The sequence below is a fragment of the Martes martes genome (genome assembly GCF_963455335.1).
Source record: "Martes martes genome assembly, chromosome: 15".
NCBI classification, from domain to species: domain Eukaryota; kingdom Metazoa; phylum Chordata; class Mammalia; order Carnivora; family Mustelidae; genus Martes; species Martes martes.
The window spans coordinates 66,463,065-66,477,094 of NC_137903.1; the positions used below are offsets into that span (position 1 = coordinate 66,463,065).

Below are 14,030 nucleotides of genomic sequence, written 5' to 3' on the forward strand. Positions count from 1 at the left end.
GGTTAATTAGCTATTTTCGACCAGTTTTATAGGACCGTTCAAAATGTGAAACAAGCACTCATTCCTACACAAGAGGACACATGCCGGGATCAGAATGTGAGACAGAGACTAAGGGATCCATATCGATGACGCACATGATAACGTCAAGAGCTTAGCAGCACCGACAGATCTGGCCCGCTGGTCCTGCCTTCTAAGAGCCACCTGCCCCTCTAACAGGACATGGATATGAGCTGAGCACAGGGACTGGGTTTATAGGATTTGGCGAAAGCATCTTTTCTCTCGAGTTTTGAAGAATGTCGGTTCTTTGTGTCTGTGACCGAGAAACTGCTTTGCCAAGTGAAGTGCACTGCAGAAGCGGAGAGGAGACAGAAGTGCTCGGGTCCCATCTGTGGGTTCAGCCGCTCTGCGCCGGGGCGTGTGCGGAGCCGACACATTTAAGCAAGCCTGAAATCTTTCCATCTCCTTGTTTGGAGATTCATAGCAGATGGAGATCAGCCACAGACGGCAGAATGCTCACCACGGCGGGGTTCGGTTCCATGTGCACTGGGGACAAATCATTTTTGATCATTTCAACCTACCCCGAAAGGTTGTCGGGAGGAGGAGCGTGTTCAGATCACTGCCAAACACCAAGGAAGCATGGAAAATTCTATATCCGGTATGACTCTAAACCAGGAGACTTACGGGCACCTGCCCCTCTGCTTTTCAAAACGCCCCCACAAATCACCAAACACTTTGAGGGGCACTTGGGGGAAAACAGCGCCTGCCTCCGTTTTCAGCGCAACTTCGTTTTCTCTTTGGCCCTCTCGGACAGATGATGACAAGCTGTTGAAAATTTCCCCCCGAGACAGATCTGTCGGCCCGAGAAGCCTGGGTGTCATCCCGAGACCCTAAGGTTCACCAGCTTGGGGTTCTTCCAAAGGCGGTGGGGCGCGAGGCCGCTGCGACGCCCTGATGCTGGCGGTCGGAGGCCAGGCTCTGGCTGGGGCTCTTGCAGTGCGAGAACCAGGTGTACCCGCTTTATCTAAGCCAATGCCATGCCCGCTCTCCTGTGGACGCTTACTTTTAAAGAGAGACCCCGTAAATCCTTCTGGAGGTGATCCTTTGTGATTTAAATAAGCATTTCTGAAATTCAGAAGTTGATTTTTGACGTTAGCCTTCGGCGTGCACTGTTCGCTCACGATCCTTCGGCCGTATCTAACTTCCCCTCCTAGGAACGTTTTACACACGGGGCCTGCATCTCTCTCTCATCTCGAGGACTTTGTGTCTCGTTCACATGCGCGTCCGCTACTGGGACTCACACGCCCTGGGAGGTGTGGAGAAGGGAGACGCTGCTCGCTCGGCCTTAGATGCAAGGCTGCGTGAGAGCCTGACGACCCGACAGCCTGGGGAGCGGCCGGAGCCAGGACAAGAACACGGTTCTTCCGACCCCTGCCCCGCATCCTATAGTCCCCTACTCCTAGGGTCGTAGCCTCAGCACCATGGGGAAGCAGGTTAGAGACGCAGCCGAGTCCTACCGCAACCCGATCCCAGGCGACTCACGTGCTCAGTAATCTCGGAGGAGCCCTGCCCTCGGCTATGCGACTCCCCTTAACTTCATGGACACATATGCCTGCGGCTCTGCTTCCCCATCGTATCCCCACTTGAGGACTTCCCTGGGGGCATTGCTAAAAACTGCAAGACCCGCTTTCTCGAACACACTTCGTTCCCGCTTAAACCCTACCCCCAGCAGCCACCCTCGTCCCCCTCTGACAAGTTACCTTTTCAGTGTCTTCCGTTAGAATCCGTTATGAAGCCCCTCGTGTAAACAACATCTTGGGAGGGACGAGGATCTATTTTTGAAAGCGTGAAAGGGAGAAATGAGCCAAATGCGTTCAGTGGATGTCAGGCAGCACCGTGACCACGATCAAATAGGGGAGGAGGAGAAGGACGGGGAGGGGAGCCGTGGTCAGGGACAGCTGGCCGCCCTCTCGCCTGTCACTAGTTTTCTTTGGAGCCCAGTCCTCCCTCTGGAACTGGCACTGATGATGCAGGCCATTCTCCAGCTCCCATAGGAAAGGATGTCTCTGGGGAGAAGCTTCTCGACTACCTCATCTAGAATAACAGGTCAAAGTCTAGGATTTGGTTGGTCGCTGCTCCCCAGGGGGTGAAGCCACCACGAGATTTGTTGGACTTAATACCTCCGGTGCCATGTGCGCTCTCCTTTGCCCACGGAAAACAGTTCTGATCTAAGTGGGCGCATGTGCCAAAAACCAGCTTCCCCCCACAGGCGATGGGTAGATGAAGCAGACACCTGCCGGGACAGCAATGTCTGTGTCGGAGAACGCTTTGCTCCTCCTGGTGGTTCAGTTGCCCGCCTGACGTCATCACCCGTAACATGCTCAAGGGAACGGACGGGGCCATGTCGTGCTATAAATAGGGGGAACCATATGTCCCCCGGTGACGCCTGTTGTTCTGGTGTCATTATTAATAGCACTCCCCTTTCACTTTCCAGAGTGTCCCAGCTTGGACGATAAATTATACAGCCACCACGCTGGATATAAAAGACACCCAGAAAAAACTGTGTTGGCTCTCTCCCATCCCATGATTCTGACCACATGCAAACGACTGCTCTGAATCTTGGTTCCCTCCCCTCCTCTTCCAGGGGAGAGCTGTGGAAACCAGCGAGCCGTCCTTTCTGGCAAAACTGCTCACTCTGCCTGGGTCGCATGACCAAGCCACATCAGTCCTTCCAAGGGGACGCTCACACACCCCAGAAGGCGGCTCTCAGTTGCACGCATGCAACCCTGATCTGAGATAGACACTGAATCAGAGGGCATGTTTACAGTTTCCCGGTCTTACTCTTTTTACTACATTCAGTGTAATGGAAGCCTTAATCCGAATGAGAACATGGTGATGTGGCCTAGTATGCTGGACAGACACGGGCACCGCGAGCACTGGTCTCATTCTGCTGGCTGAAGGCTTACGCTCGGGCAAGTGTTCAGTTTCTTCTTTGGAACCAGAGCAAGGACGGAGCTAGCACACAGGAGCGTTCCAAGGATTCACCAAAAGAAATGCCTTTTAATGAATGTCACATGTGAGATAACTAACTTGACATAAATGTACCAACAGAAATAGCCAGTTAATTTTTTTATAACACAAAAGGTCTCTCATTTCCTTTGCTTTTCAACACTTGTTTCTTTTATGTTTCCTAAACAAGACACATTTCCTACCAAGCTTCAAATTGTGAAACCATAACGTACTTTGGTCCTAAACAGAGCAGAAAAATCTCCGAGTAACAGAATAGCTTTGCCACTTTTAGAAATTAACCAAAATATAAACACTTCAGTCAACATTGGGTCAAAAACATTGATATTGATTAAATTAGTGTTTTAAACCATCATTCTTCTACTTCTATCTGGAGATTAATTTATTCTTCATACAGAATATGAACAATCAGATTCTATGCGATTTTTAATTATTTTTTTTTACAAACTCTGTATCTAAGAGAAAAAATTATATAAAAGTATACCATGAAATGAGTCAAAAGCACTAGCTTATATGATTTTTAAATGAAAACAGCAGAATACAAGATATGTACACTAAGGCTACACTATATAAAATACTGAACTCTAATTGCAAAAATAAACTAGTTATAGTTATATCAAGATGGTGGCATTATGAATGTTTCTTTAAAAATGTATCTAGTATTTCTACATGAATCTTTTAAAATAAAATAGAACATTTCCAAAAAAGGCACACACAGACTGCATGTTAATAATTTCAGCATGATGCCCATACACCAAACATGTATGATGCAGGCACTGGGGCTTGAGCCTCCACTTAGGGGCAGGCAGTCTGATCCAGTACTAATTCAGGGAGGATCGCAGCCCCACCCACGCAGTGCAGTGCCCTCAGACTCTCTCTCAGGCTGGTAAGGACTACATGGCAGCCATCTGGATGGCTTAGAGCTGGTGTGAAAAGTTCCTAACTGGGACCCAGGCAGGAAAAGGAGCGAGACTTCCCGGTCAGGACCAAATTCAAACCAGAGACCTCGAAACATTAAGTTTTGAACCACATCCATCCCCCAAGCCATTGAATGAGTCTGTGAGCTAGCAATATTTATCAGAGAAACAAAGCAGTCTTCTACTTATTTAAAATACTAAAAGATACGTGATTTCACAATGGTCTTCAAAATGTGTTTTTAGTAAGTTTTCCGATGGGAAAGGAGTCTAAATTTTAAATCGGACATAGAGATAGGACAAATCTTTTGAAATCAGCCAGGGTTACTATATCTGAGAGCTGGAGAAATTTCCAGTTTCCCAGGTATGGGGTCTCTAAGTGCTAAAACCAACATAATTCAGGCTAATTGCACAATGGGGGATTAAAAAAAGATCCAAATACAATTGTGGCATTTCTTTCAAGGAATTGATTTGGAACAGAAAGAACATTGAGGTGAGGCCTTACGCTTTGATTAAAACCATCAGTTTTGAAAAGTATTTACATTTCACGAATGTGGCTTTTCACGTTAGGAGCTGAACTTTAGCTGGGGGATAATCTCCTATAATTAGTTTAAGACCTCTCTTTAAAGCGTTGATTAACCTTCACAATAAAAAGGCAAATAAAAACATAATAAATGAATTTGTGACTACTTCTCCCCTGCAGCTGGCCAGAGAGAACACGCAGCCTTGACCCTGTGTGTAAGAGTACTCAGGGTTAGGTTCAAAGAAAGGCACTTAAGAACAGTAACGATGCTTAGGTTCAACTTCCCTTGGGCTAAATTAATCTGTGTTATGTGAACAGCATAATAAATGGAGGTGAAAAGTCTCTCCAAGAAATTGAAATAGTACTCTGTTACTTGCTTCTTGAAAAATTTTCACCTTTTTAATAGAAAAGTTTAGTGTGAATCACACATTGTTTTTATCTTTTAAAAACCCCACACGGACAAACTGGCCCCCAAAGCACTCCAGAGAAGTGAGAATTCGCAATAGAACAGGAAGGTATTTTGGATCATCAGCCATCCCCACCTGCTAACAAGGGACTGCGGCCAGGAGCGTGGTCAGAATGGTTGTGGATGTCCCTTCCTTCCCTCTCTGTCCCTGTCTCTCTGTGTCTCTCTCGTTCCTTCCTCCCTTCCTTTTCATTTCCTTCCTTCTTGTCTTTTAATTCAACATCAGTTTTACCATAACGTTCACCTTTGAGCCTACACTTGGAGCCTTACGAGTTAAATTTCTCCTTCAGCGTCATGAAACACATCTATCTTAAATTTGGAAGTGGAGTCAAGTTTTGTTCCTGAACGGTCGCAAGAGGGACTCTGGGCATAGCTTAATGACCTTTTCTTTTAGGTTCTTCCCCATCTTTGAGACCTTTGCGAGAGTTCCCGAGTCCAAGAGGAGAGCGCTGACGGCCCGTCCCTCTCTCTTCTGCCCCACACCCCGCTCCTGGGGCAACTAGGAATCGCCCGTGACCATCTGGGGGTGTCAGCAAGTTGAACGTCTCTGGAGAGGTTAACCCAGTAAGAAATGTCAGCCAGCCACGCCGGCAGCTCTGAACGTGACCGACCGCTGAGGAACGTGTGGGAGCGGAGCGAGGGAGGGCGGGCCCGCCATTCACCTGTACGGGGAGGCCGTCCCCCAGGAGAGATAGTCGGTGGGTCGCGGAGCAGGACGGGGCACGACGGGCTGCTCCACCGCAGTCACGTCCCCTGAGTAGGATTTGAGGAGGGAAGCGTTCTTGTTGGCCAGCATGGCTCTCTCGTTCCTGCGGAATTTGGCTCTTCGGTTCTGAAACCACACCTGGAAGAGTGTCGGGAGGAGAGCAGGGCACAGGGGGCAGAGGGGAACAAAGAAGAAGAGGTTACACGGATCGCGCCAACGTCCTGGCCCAGGTTACCCTATAACGCCTCCCCCAGGAAGAGACGGGTCAGGCACAGCCTTCTGCCCAGAGCGGTACGAAGATGCCACGGTCCTTCCCTGGCGGGCCGCGTGAGCTCACTGCCCTAGTATCCGGGACGGTCACGGCAGGACCCTGCGGGGCCTCCGTCCCCACCCCCCGGAGAGGAGATCCGAGACCAACCCACAAGGCAGCAGAATGTGGTCTATGACCCTTGCTGCTTTGTAATCAAGGAAGAGAGAAAAACCTCATTAGACTTCTGCCAGGGAGACTGGCTTTTCTAGAAGTCTTTTTCAAAATTCTCCAAAATGTGAAAATATCATCTGCTTTTGAAATGCTTATTGGACATTTAAAGAAAGTTTTCTGCTTCCAGACCCACTGGTACCTGCGGCAAGAATCTACGAAGCACGTGGTTTACTGGGGCCACGCGAAGGGCACCGGGGAAGGGGCAGGAAGTTACAGCGAGAGGACCCGCCCCCGCTCATGGCACACCTCTCATTGATCGAGGGCTGCCAGGGCTAGAAACTTCCGGAAGCACACTGTGTTCGCTCCTTCTACTTGTCGTGCTCATTCCATATACTGGGTTTTATTTTTTCTATTTCAGAGCCGAGGAAACAGGTTCGACGAGAGAAATTTGTTGGCGTTCACTCGGATCGGAAGCGGCTGCGTTCCTGGGCTCGAGGACATCGGGCTCATGACCACGCCAGACCTCCGGAGAGCCACGGAAACGTATGCAGTCGTTCACTCATTCGAGAAAGCTAATTTGTGGGGTTCCTGCCGTGTTCCAGAGTCTCTGCTAGTTGCCGGGAGTAGGGAGATGAGGCTTATTTTCTGCTCATACGCAGCTCGCAGTCAAGAAGACAGGCACGTACATTTGACGAACCGCAAAACACATCTTTTAGGTACAATTAACGGGAAACGCAGGACGAGGCCTGGGAAAAAGCCATCCCGTGGTGTGGAGCGGGACAGCCGCACGGCTCCTGGGAGCAGTGTCGGTGTAAACCACCACACGGCTAGTGCCCCGTGGGTCGTGCGGGCGGAAGGGCCGGGCAGAAGTCGGAGGAGGGGACTCGGGCTCGCTTTCTGGCTCCGCGCGCGCCCGGCTCTCCCGGTGCTCACGTGTCCTTGGCAGGACCGTTACCTCGATCGTCTTAAATGCAAACGGAACCTGCTTTCTATCATCCACTGGCTCTCCGTCGCTCACCGAAGAGAGTCCAAACTTCTTACCATAGGACAGAGTCTGCTCGGGAATGAGCTCTTGGTCCGTCAGCCCAGCCACATGCTGCCTCACCTGGGCCTCCCGCGTGGACCCTCCGTCATACCAGCTCCTGCCCTGCGCTCGGGACTCCCGGATGTGTGTGGTTGTTCCCTCCTCTGTGTAGTCAACCAAAGGCTCCCTCTGCCTGTGGCAGTCTCCCCCTCCGTCCAGGCACCCAACGACTTGCTTTTCAAGATCTGACTTTAATATCACCTTCTTGTGAAGAATCGTAGTGGAAAGAACATGACTTTAAAGTCTAATGGATCCAAATACCAGCCCCACTGCTTTAAAATGCTGTCATCAGCGCCTCTGATCCTGCGCCTCCACCGCACAGAGACACTAATACTCACGGGGCTGTCATGAGAGTTGGCACAGAATGGGCACTCCATTTAAGTGTATTTTTACCCCTTTTCCCTGGGCAGGTTTGATCGTCCCTTCCTCTGGTCTATCACGAATTCTCGTGTATTCCTTGAGCACAGGAATCATCTCATACGTCAGAACAGGGGGGCGTGCCCATGTATCTTCTCTGGCTCCCACCGACAACACCCTGGAGGAGAGGGCCAGTGTCTTACTCATCCCCAACAAAGTGAAACACTTCCAAGAGTATAATAGGTGCTTGATAGATGTTCGAGGGGGAGAAAAAGAAGAGGAAAAAGAAAGAGGGAAAAAAGTGAATTTTTGCAAAAGTGATAAGATACGGCTTCCATCCGAGAGGATTTACAGACTCGTGGGGAAGTTGGCCCACATACGAGTCAACGTAACGGTGTCATGTTGTGACGAATGCCGCAAAGGAGGCCAAGGTCAGAAGGGAGCGGTGCGGACTGGGGAAAGGGGACTTTCCGGAGGAGGAATAACGTGGTGGAGGGAGAACCCTGTCCGCTCACATCCGAAATGTCCACAGCCCCCAGGGGGATCAGAACAGAGTGGGGTGAGGAAGGAGGAAGAGAAAATAGTTTCAACGTCTAAGAAAGCATTTGTTTGTCGCTGTCGGGGGGCAAGACCGGCGCACAAACTGCTCCCCCACGTTGAAGAAAGGAAGACGCCGAGCACGGCCCAGCCGGGTGCCCCTCTGTGCCCGTCAAAGTGGCGCTTCAAGGAGCTGCGGGTCTAAAATGACTCACTACACCGCGGCAGGCCAAGGCCGGGGGCACAGAGATGCGGGGCGGGGGGTGGTGGTGGTGAAGGGACAGGAAGGGATTAAGCGTGCAAACCCAGAGTGCATTGGGAGCGCTGCGGTCGGCAGCGTGGGGCAGAGGACGTGGGAAGGCAAACCTCGGGGCCCTGCTTGGGACGGCAGAATGGAGACGACACAACTGAGTCTCGTCCCTGCAGATCCCGTGGGTCCCTCTCACCCCAGCAGGGAGGGACCGCCCGGCAGTGCTGAGGGCCTCACCCCCACGAGGGCAGGGGTCTAGACAATCGTCCCTTCTGTCGCTGACCTCCTGTCCCCTCCCAGGGAGGCCCTTCAAGGTGAGGTTCCCGCTTCCCTACGGGGCGGCTCTGGCCAACTTTCTCCTCGGGCTGAAGGGACCTCCAGGGCCCTCGCCATCGACTCAAGGGTCCCTCAAGGTATAGGGCGCCTCGTGGCACAGACACAGCCGCCACCTCCCCGCTCTGGGGGTCTCGGCCCAGTCCTGTCGGTCGAGAGAACGGTCACGCGCGGAAATGAATCCCTCGAGCCCAGACTGAGCACAAACACAGCAACGACCATTTCGTGGGGCGGACGGGACGCGTGGGTCCGATCCGCGCCCGCCCTCGTCAGCCGGCAGCGCCGCCCGCTCCCGGGGGGCCCCGAGGTCGTCACCCGCGGCAGCGAGAGCGACGCAGCCGGAGCCGGAGCGCTCGGCCGCGAGACGCCGCCTCGTTCCGCGTCTCCGCTGGGGCTTGACAGCGTGAACGGTGCGTCCGCTTTCAGGTCCCAGCCGAGCCGCTCGCGGGCCGTGCGACGCCGGGGGAAGCCCTCGAGCCTCTCTGGGCCTCAGTTTCCACATCTGCAAGGGGAGGGGCGCCGGCCGCCCCCCGAACCGGCCTGACGAGTCAACAGCCGAGGTCACGCGAAGGGCTTAGAACCGCCCGTGGCACAGAGGGTTCCCGAAGGGCCCGGAGGAGGCGACGGTCGTCGTCACTCCGAATCCCGGTCGCGTCATGTCACGACGGCCGCAGCGCGGCTGTCCCCGCGCGAACGTCGGAAGGACCTGCCCCCGCGCTGTGCCGCGCCCGCCCTTCGCCCTTCGCCGACACGCGGGGTCACCCCTGAGCAGGCTCCGGGGCGGCTCCGGAGGCGCCCGCGTCCGCGCCCCGCAGCGCGCACCCCGCGTCCGCGCCCGTCCCCCGCCGGCTGGACACTCCCGAAGGCAGCAGGAGGCGATGCGACGAGGGGGCAGAGCCGCCACCTCTGCGGCCGCCTCAACCGAAGCGGGGGGGGGGGGGGGGCAAACGCTCGGAAAGCGACGCCTGCCGCGGGGGCTGCGGGCCGCCGCGGCGCGGGGCGAGCTCCGAAGCGGGGCACGGTCCGTCCACCCAAGGGCTTGCGGCCGATTTGTAAAAATACCGCGCGGGGACGCCCGGGGGGCTCGGCCGGCCAAGCGCCTGCCTTCGGCTCGGGCCAGGCCGCGGCCGCGGGGCTCGGGTCCCGCATGGGGCTCCGCTTCCCCCGCGCCGGCCGCGCCCCGCGTGTGCTCGCTGGCGCACGAGTCCGCGAATCCGGCCTTAAACGGATGCATGAAAACGCTGCGCCGGCCGGGAAGCGGGTCCGAGGCGGCCCTCGGGCGGCCCCTCGGGAACGGCGGCAGCGGCCCCGCGGTACCTGCACTCTGGCCTCCGTGAGGTTCACGCGGCGCGCCAGGTCCTCCCGCACGAAGGCGTCGGGGTAGTGCGTGCGCTCGAACACGCGCTCCAGCGCCTGCAGCTGGCTGCTGTTGAACGTGGTGCGGTTGCGCCGCTGCTTCCGCTTCTTCTTCTCCTCCGAGTTCAGCGGGTCACCTGGGGCGGAAGAAACCGAGGCTGAGGCGCGGAGGTCACGTCGGGGTCCCCGGCCGCCCCCTCCCGCGCGTCCGCCGGGAGAGACCGTCTCCCGCGCTCCCTTCCCTCCCGCACTGTTGGAGCCCAGCGTCCCTCCCGCCGTGCGGACGCGGCGGGCCCCGGGGCCTTGAGTTCAGGCGCCGCGGAGCCCGGCGGTCCCGACGTCTGGGCCGCCTGCAAAGCCGGGACCAGCCCGAACCGACGGGGAGACCGCGCGCTCCTGGACGCCGGCTCTGCCCGACGCGGCGGGGGACACGTCCTGCCACCGCGGCCGGGGACACGTCCTGCCACCGCGGCCGGGGACACGTCCTGCCACCCACGCCCTTCGGGCTTCTGCGGAGATGCCGAGAAGAGAACGTTGCCGGGGGCCTTAGTCGTCTTACGGTCTTTCCTACAGTTTCCCACCCAGGAAATCAGCGACTCTCTGGTTCCTTCTCGTCAACCCACATAAACACGAGCGCAGAGGGGCGCCTGGGGGGCTCAGCGGGTTAAGCCTCTGCCTTCGGCTCGGGTCATGGTCCCCGGGTCCTGGGATCGAGCCCCGCGTCGGGCTCTCTGCTCAGCGGGGAACCTGCTTCCCCCGCCCCCCGCCTGCCTCTCTGCCTGCTTGTGATCTCTCTCTCTCTCTCTCTCTCTCTCTCTGTCAAATAAATAAAATCTTAAAAACAAAACAAAGCACTAATGCAGAGTGAGTGAAACTGGTGAGGAGGATTCCCGTCTCCCCGCGCGTTCTCCAGCGGACACCGAGTCATTCCTAACTCATGCGCTCGAGGCTCCGTGCTCTGCTAAGAGCAGCGGCCGAAGCCTCGGCCCCGATCAGGGCGGCGCCCCCACCGCGGCCCCCCGAGCCAGCACGGGCCTGGGGCTCGCCCGGTGAGAACCCCGCACGGGGACCGGACCGCAAGATCCCTGAAACAGCCTCACCCAGGACCTTTGGGGACGCGTGACCCCAAGTTTTCACCTGTTCTCCTGTCGGTTCCCCCAAAGACACCTTGGCAAGCGGCTCACCCCGCCCGCGCATGGGGTGAGAGGGTGGCGGGTTGGGCCCCAACGCCGGAGCGGCACCGACAGGAATGATGGATGCGGGAAGCTGAGCCAACACCAGCGGCACCGCCGCCACCAGCGAGCCGACCCGGGGGGCCGGGCCACCTGCCCAGGCCACGCCGCACCCAGAGATGCCCAGCGCAGGGGTGCGGGCCCCGAGACACGGGCTCGGCCAGAGGAGCTGGACTCACACTCCTGCGGCCCTCCCCGCGGACTCTCAGCCCCGCCGGAGACAGACGGACGAGAGCGGGGACAGACGGAGAGAAGAGCTCGGCCCGGCTCCGCACGGTGGAGAGAGGAGTTCTCGGGCCTTTTCCCAGCACTCGACGTCTCCTGATCCTCCGGCCAGAGACACACAACACACTCAAGAAAGCGCCCGCTCAGTCGCTGAAGCGTTGGCTCCTGTTCTCAGCTCAGGTCTTGATCTCAGGGACATGAGTTCAAGCCCTGCACTGGGCTCCCGGCCGGAGCCTACTTACAAAATAAATAAGTAAAAGCAACTAGCATGAATCCGGATCCTCAAGAGAAGTGATACCTACCTGAGCTGTAATATTCTTCTTGTCACAACCTGAGGGCATGATCTACATTTGGGTGTGGATTCGAAGTGTAGCTTATATCCAGGAGCCCCCGGCCCGGATCCCTCAGCACCTGACAACGGAGGCCTCCAAGTGGTTTTGCTCAGAGACCCCTTCTCCCCGAGGGCTGAGCGGAGATCGCACGTTTCCTCAGGATGTTTCAAGCACCCGGAGAGAGTAGGTGCTGTTGAACGTGAAATGTCCTTTTCTTTTGGGGTTTCTGCTGAAAAACCCGTATAATCCCAATTCCATTCCCCCGGCTAAGGAGGACTGACACTTACTCTTTCTGTTTTAGGGTCGTGTTCACAGTCGACCACCTCCCTGGCTTTGTTCCCTTTGTGGTATCTCCACCAGGAGCCTTGCATCGAAGAAGCTGCTGTGACACTTTCGATAAGAATGTCATTTCCGCAGCATCCTGACACGGGAGCCAGTTGAACTAGCGTGATTTTGGGGACCGATCGAGGCCTGGAACATTCCAGCCCACAGCCTGATTGTACCACTGTTCACCCATCAGCAGAACCAGCCACAGTCACATCCACACTAGAACCAAAGCCTGGGGTCAGACAGCGCTCAGCAGGGGCCTTACCTCTGTGTTCTCCTGCGTATTTAAATATTTGGACACTTTCCTATGGTTTCCATTCTCTTTCCCCAATCTTTCTGTCTATGGCTTTATTTGTCTTGTACTTCAGTCTCTCTAGGTCATCCGGGCCTTTCTGACGGCAGCACAATGTGCATTTCGTGCTCCTCTCTAACGGCTCTGGAAAAACCTGCCCAGGACTGAGACCGATCAGACAGACCCTGGACGATTACGTTTATTCACATCAAGGAAACCCCTTATTAAGCCAATCCTACAATTTGTTTGTTTCCCTCAAAGAGAAGTCTTTCTCTGATAGAGCCACAAATTCTAAATTCTTTATGCTGTTTTATGAGCCTTTTCTTTTTGCGCTGCCAAATCGTGATCAAGAACAAGAATGTTTTATGTTTTGTTCTTAGTCCTACAACCTGCTACATAATCTCTTGGTAGTTCTTCGAAACCTTCCGCCGTTCGCTCACATTCCACCGACTGTCCACCAGAAACCACCAGCTCCCCTGACGTGGGAGGAAGGGAAATGGAGAATTATAGTTTATGACACAGAATAAATAGCTATGATGACCTGAAACGAGGCCAGCGAAAGTTTCCCAGTGAATGTTCTTTGTTGTTTTTAACAAATGAAAACACCAGTCCGGATCGTGTTGAAGGTGAGAAAAGACACACAAATAACAGGGGTCGGAGGAGCCTGGACCTGGCAAACGTCCTCCCCAGCGCCTGCGGAGCGGAGCGAGACAATGCGTCGGCCCCAGGGGCAGCTCGAGCGGCAGCCGGTGGGCTCGGCTGTCTCTGCTCACCGGCCACAGGCTGTTTTCCCCCAAGAACACAGAAGACGGGACCCAGCCCAGTCCCCCGGGCGGCCCGGGAGGAGAGCTGCAGGCCGCAGAGCTTTCCCACGGCGGGGCCTTCGCAGCGCCTGGGATTCTGGAGGCCTTCGCAGATTCTGGACGCGGGCTGAGGGAGGGGGAGAGGGTCGTCTTTCCTGTGAAACCAGTCACGGTGCCGGTCGGTTTTAACACGCGCTGCCCGAGGACACGGTGTCCAGCTGGACGTCGGGGGCGTCTCAGGCTTCGGGGTTCTGGAGCGCGCGGGACGCAGCGAGCTGCGGGGCAACCTCGGAGGGCGCGGGTGCGACTGTATCAAAGTCCTAGTATTTCTGACGCGAGGTGTTTGTGGGTTTTATGAATGATTATGTATTTTTACGTGTGTTGTGGATGATTGAGTAAACTGCCAATATACAGTTACGGCCGCGATTTCTAATTAAAAAAGAAAAGCCAACTGGCCCTGTGAGCAGGTGTACTTTCACTTGGAATCATGAGTCATAAAACACTGGCACCACCGGAAGCCCGAGAAGTTGTCCGAAGGCTCGAGGAAGGAGGTGAGGACCCCGCAAGTCACCACACCGGTGTGCCTGAGCCGGAGCTGGACGCCTGCCCCGCCAAGGCCGCTCGGGCCTCACGTGCAGACCGCGGTGGCGCGCGGCAAGCATCAGAGGCACAGAGGAAACCATGACCCTGGGGAAAGGTGATAGGAAACGCAGTCTTTTCCACATGAATTCTACAAAGAGGGTCTAAGATAGAGGGTCCCTTTGTATCACGCCTTGTCATTCCTACCAGAAGAGTCACTGAGAACTGTCAACTCTCATCTGGAAGAGAGACTTTGATCCAGACGTTCT

The 14,030-nt window shown here is 55.4% G+C and overlaps 1 protein-coding gene across 3 annotated transcripts in view; it reads right to left on the bottom strand.

Moving 5' to 3' along the window:
• PRRX1 (paired related homeobox 1) overlaps positions 1 to 14,030 on the bottom strand; it is a 69,665-nt gene that overhangs the window by 4,673 nt on the left and 50,962 nt on the right. For 2 of the 3 annotated variants that reach the window (XR_013968033.1, XM_080824667.1), the window contains exons 2-4: positions 9,933 to 10,108; positions 5,590 to 5,771; positions 1,758 to 1,829 (exon numbers count right to left, since the gene is read on the bottom strand). Coding sequence is in view for 2 of the 3 variants with exons in the window: in XM_080824667.1 (XP_080680793.1) it covers positions 1,775 to 1,829; positions 5,590 to 5,771; positions 9,933 to 10,108 (413 nt within the window). In the remaining variant the exon portion in view is untranslated. The remainder of the gene's footprint in view (positions 1 to 1,757; positions 1,830 to 5,589; positions 5,772 to 9,932; positions 10,109 to 14,030) is intronic. The other variant, XM_080824666.1, reaches the window with a different exon arrangement.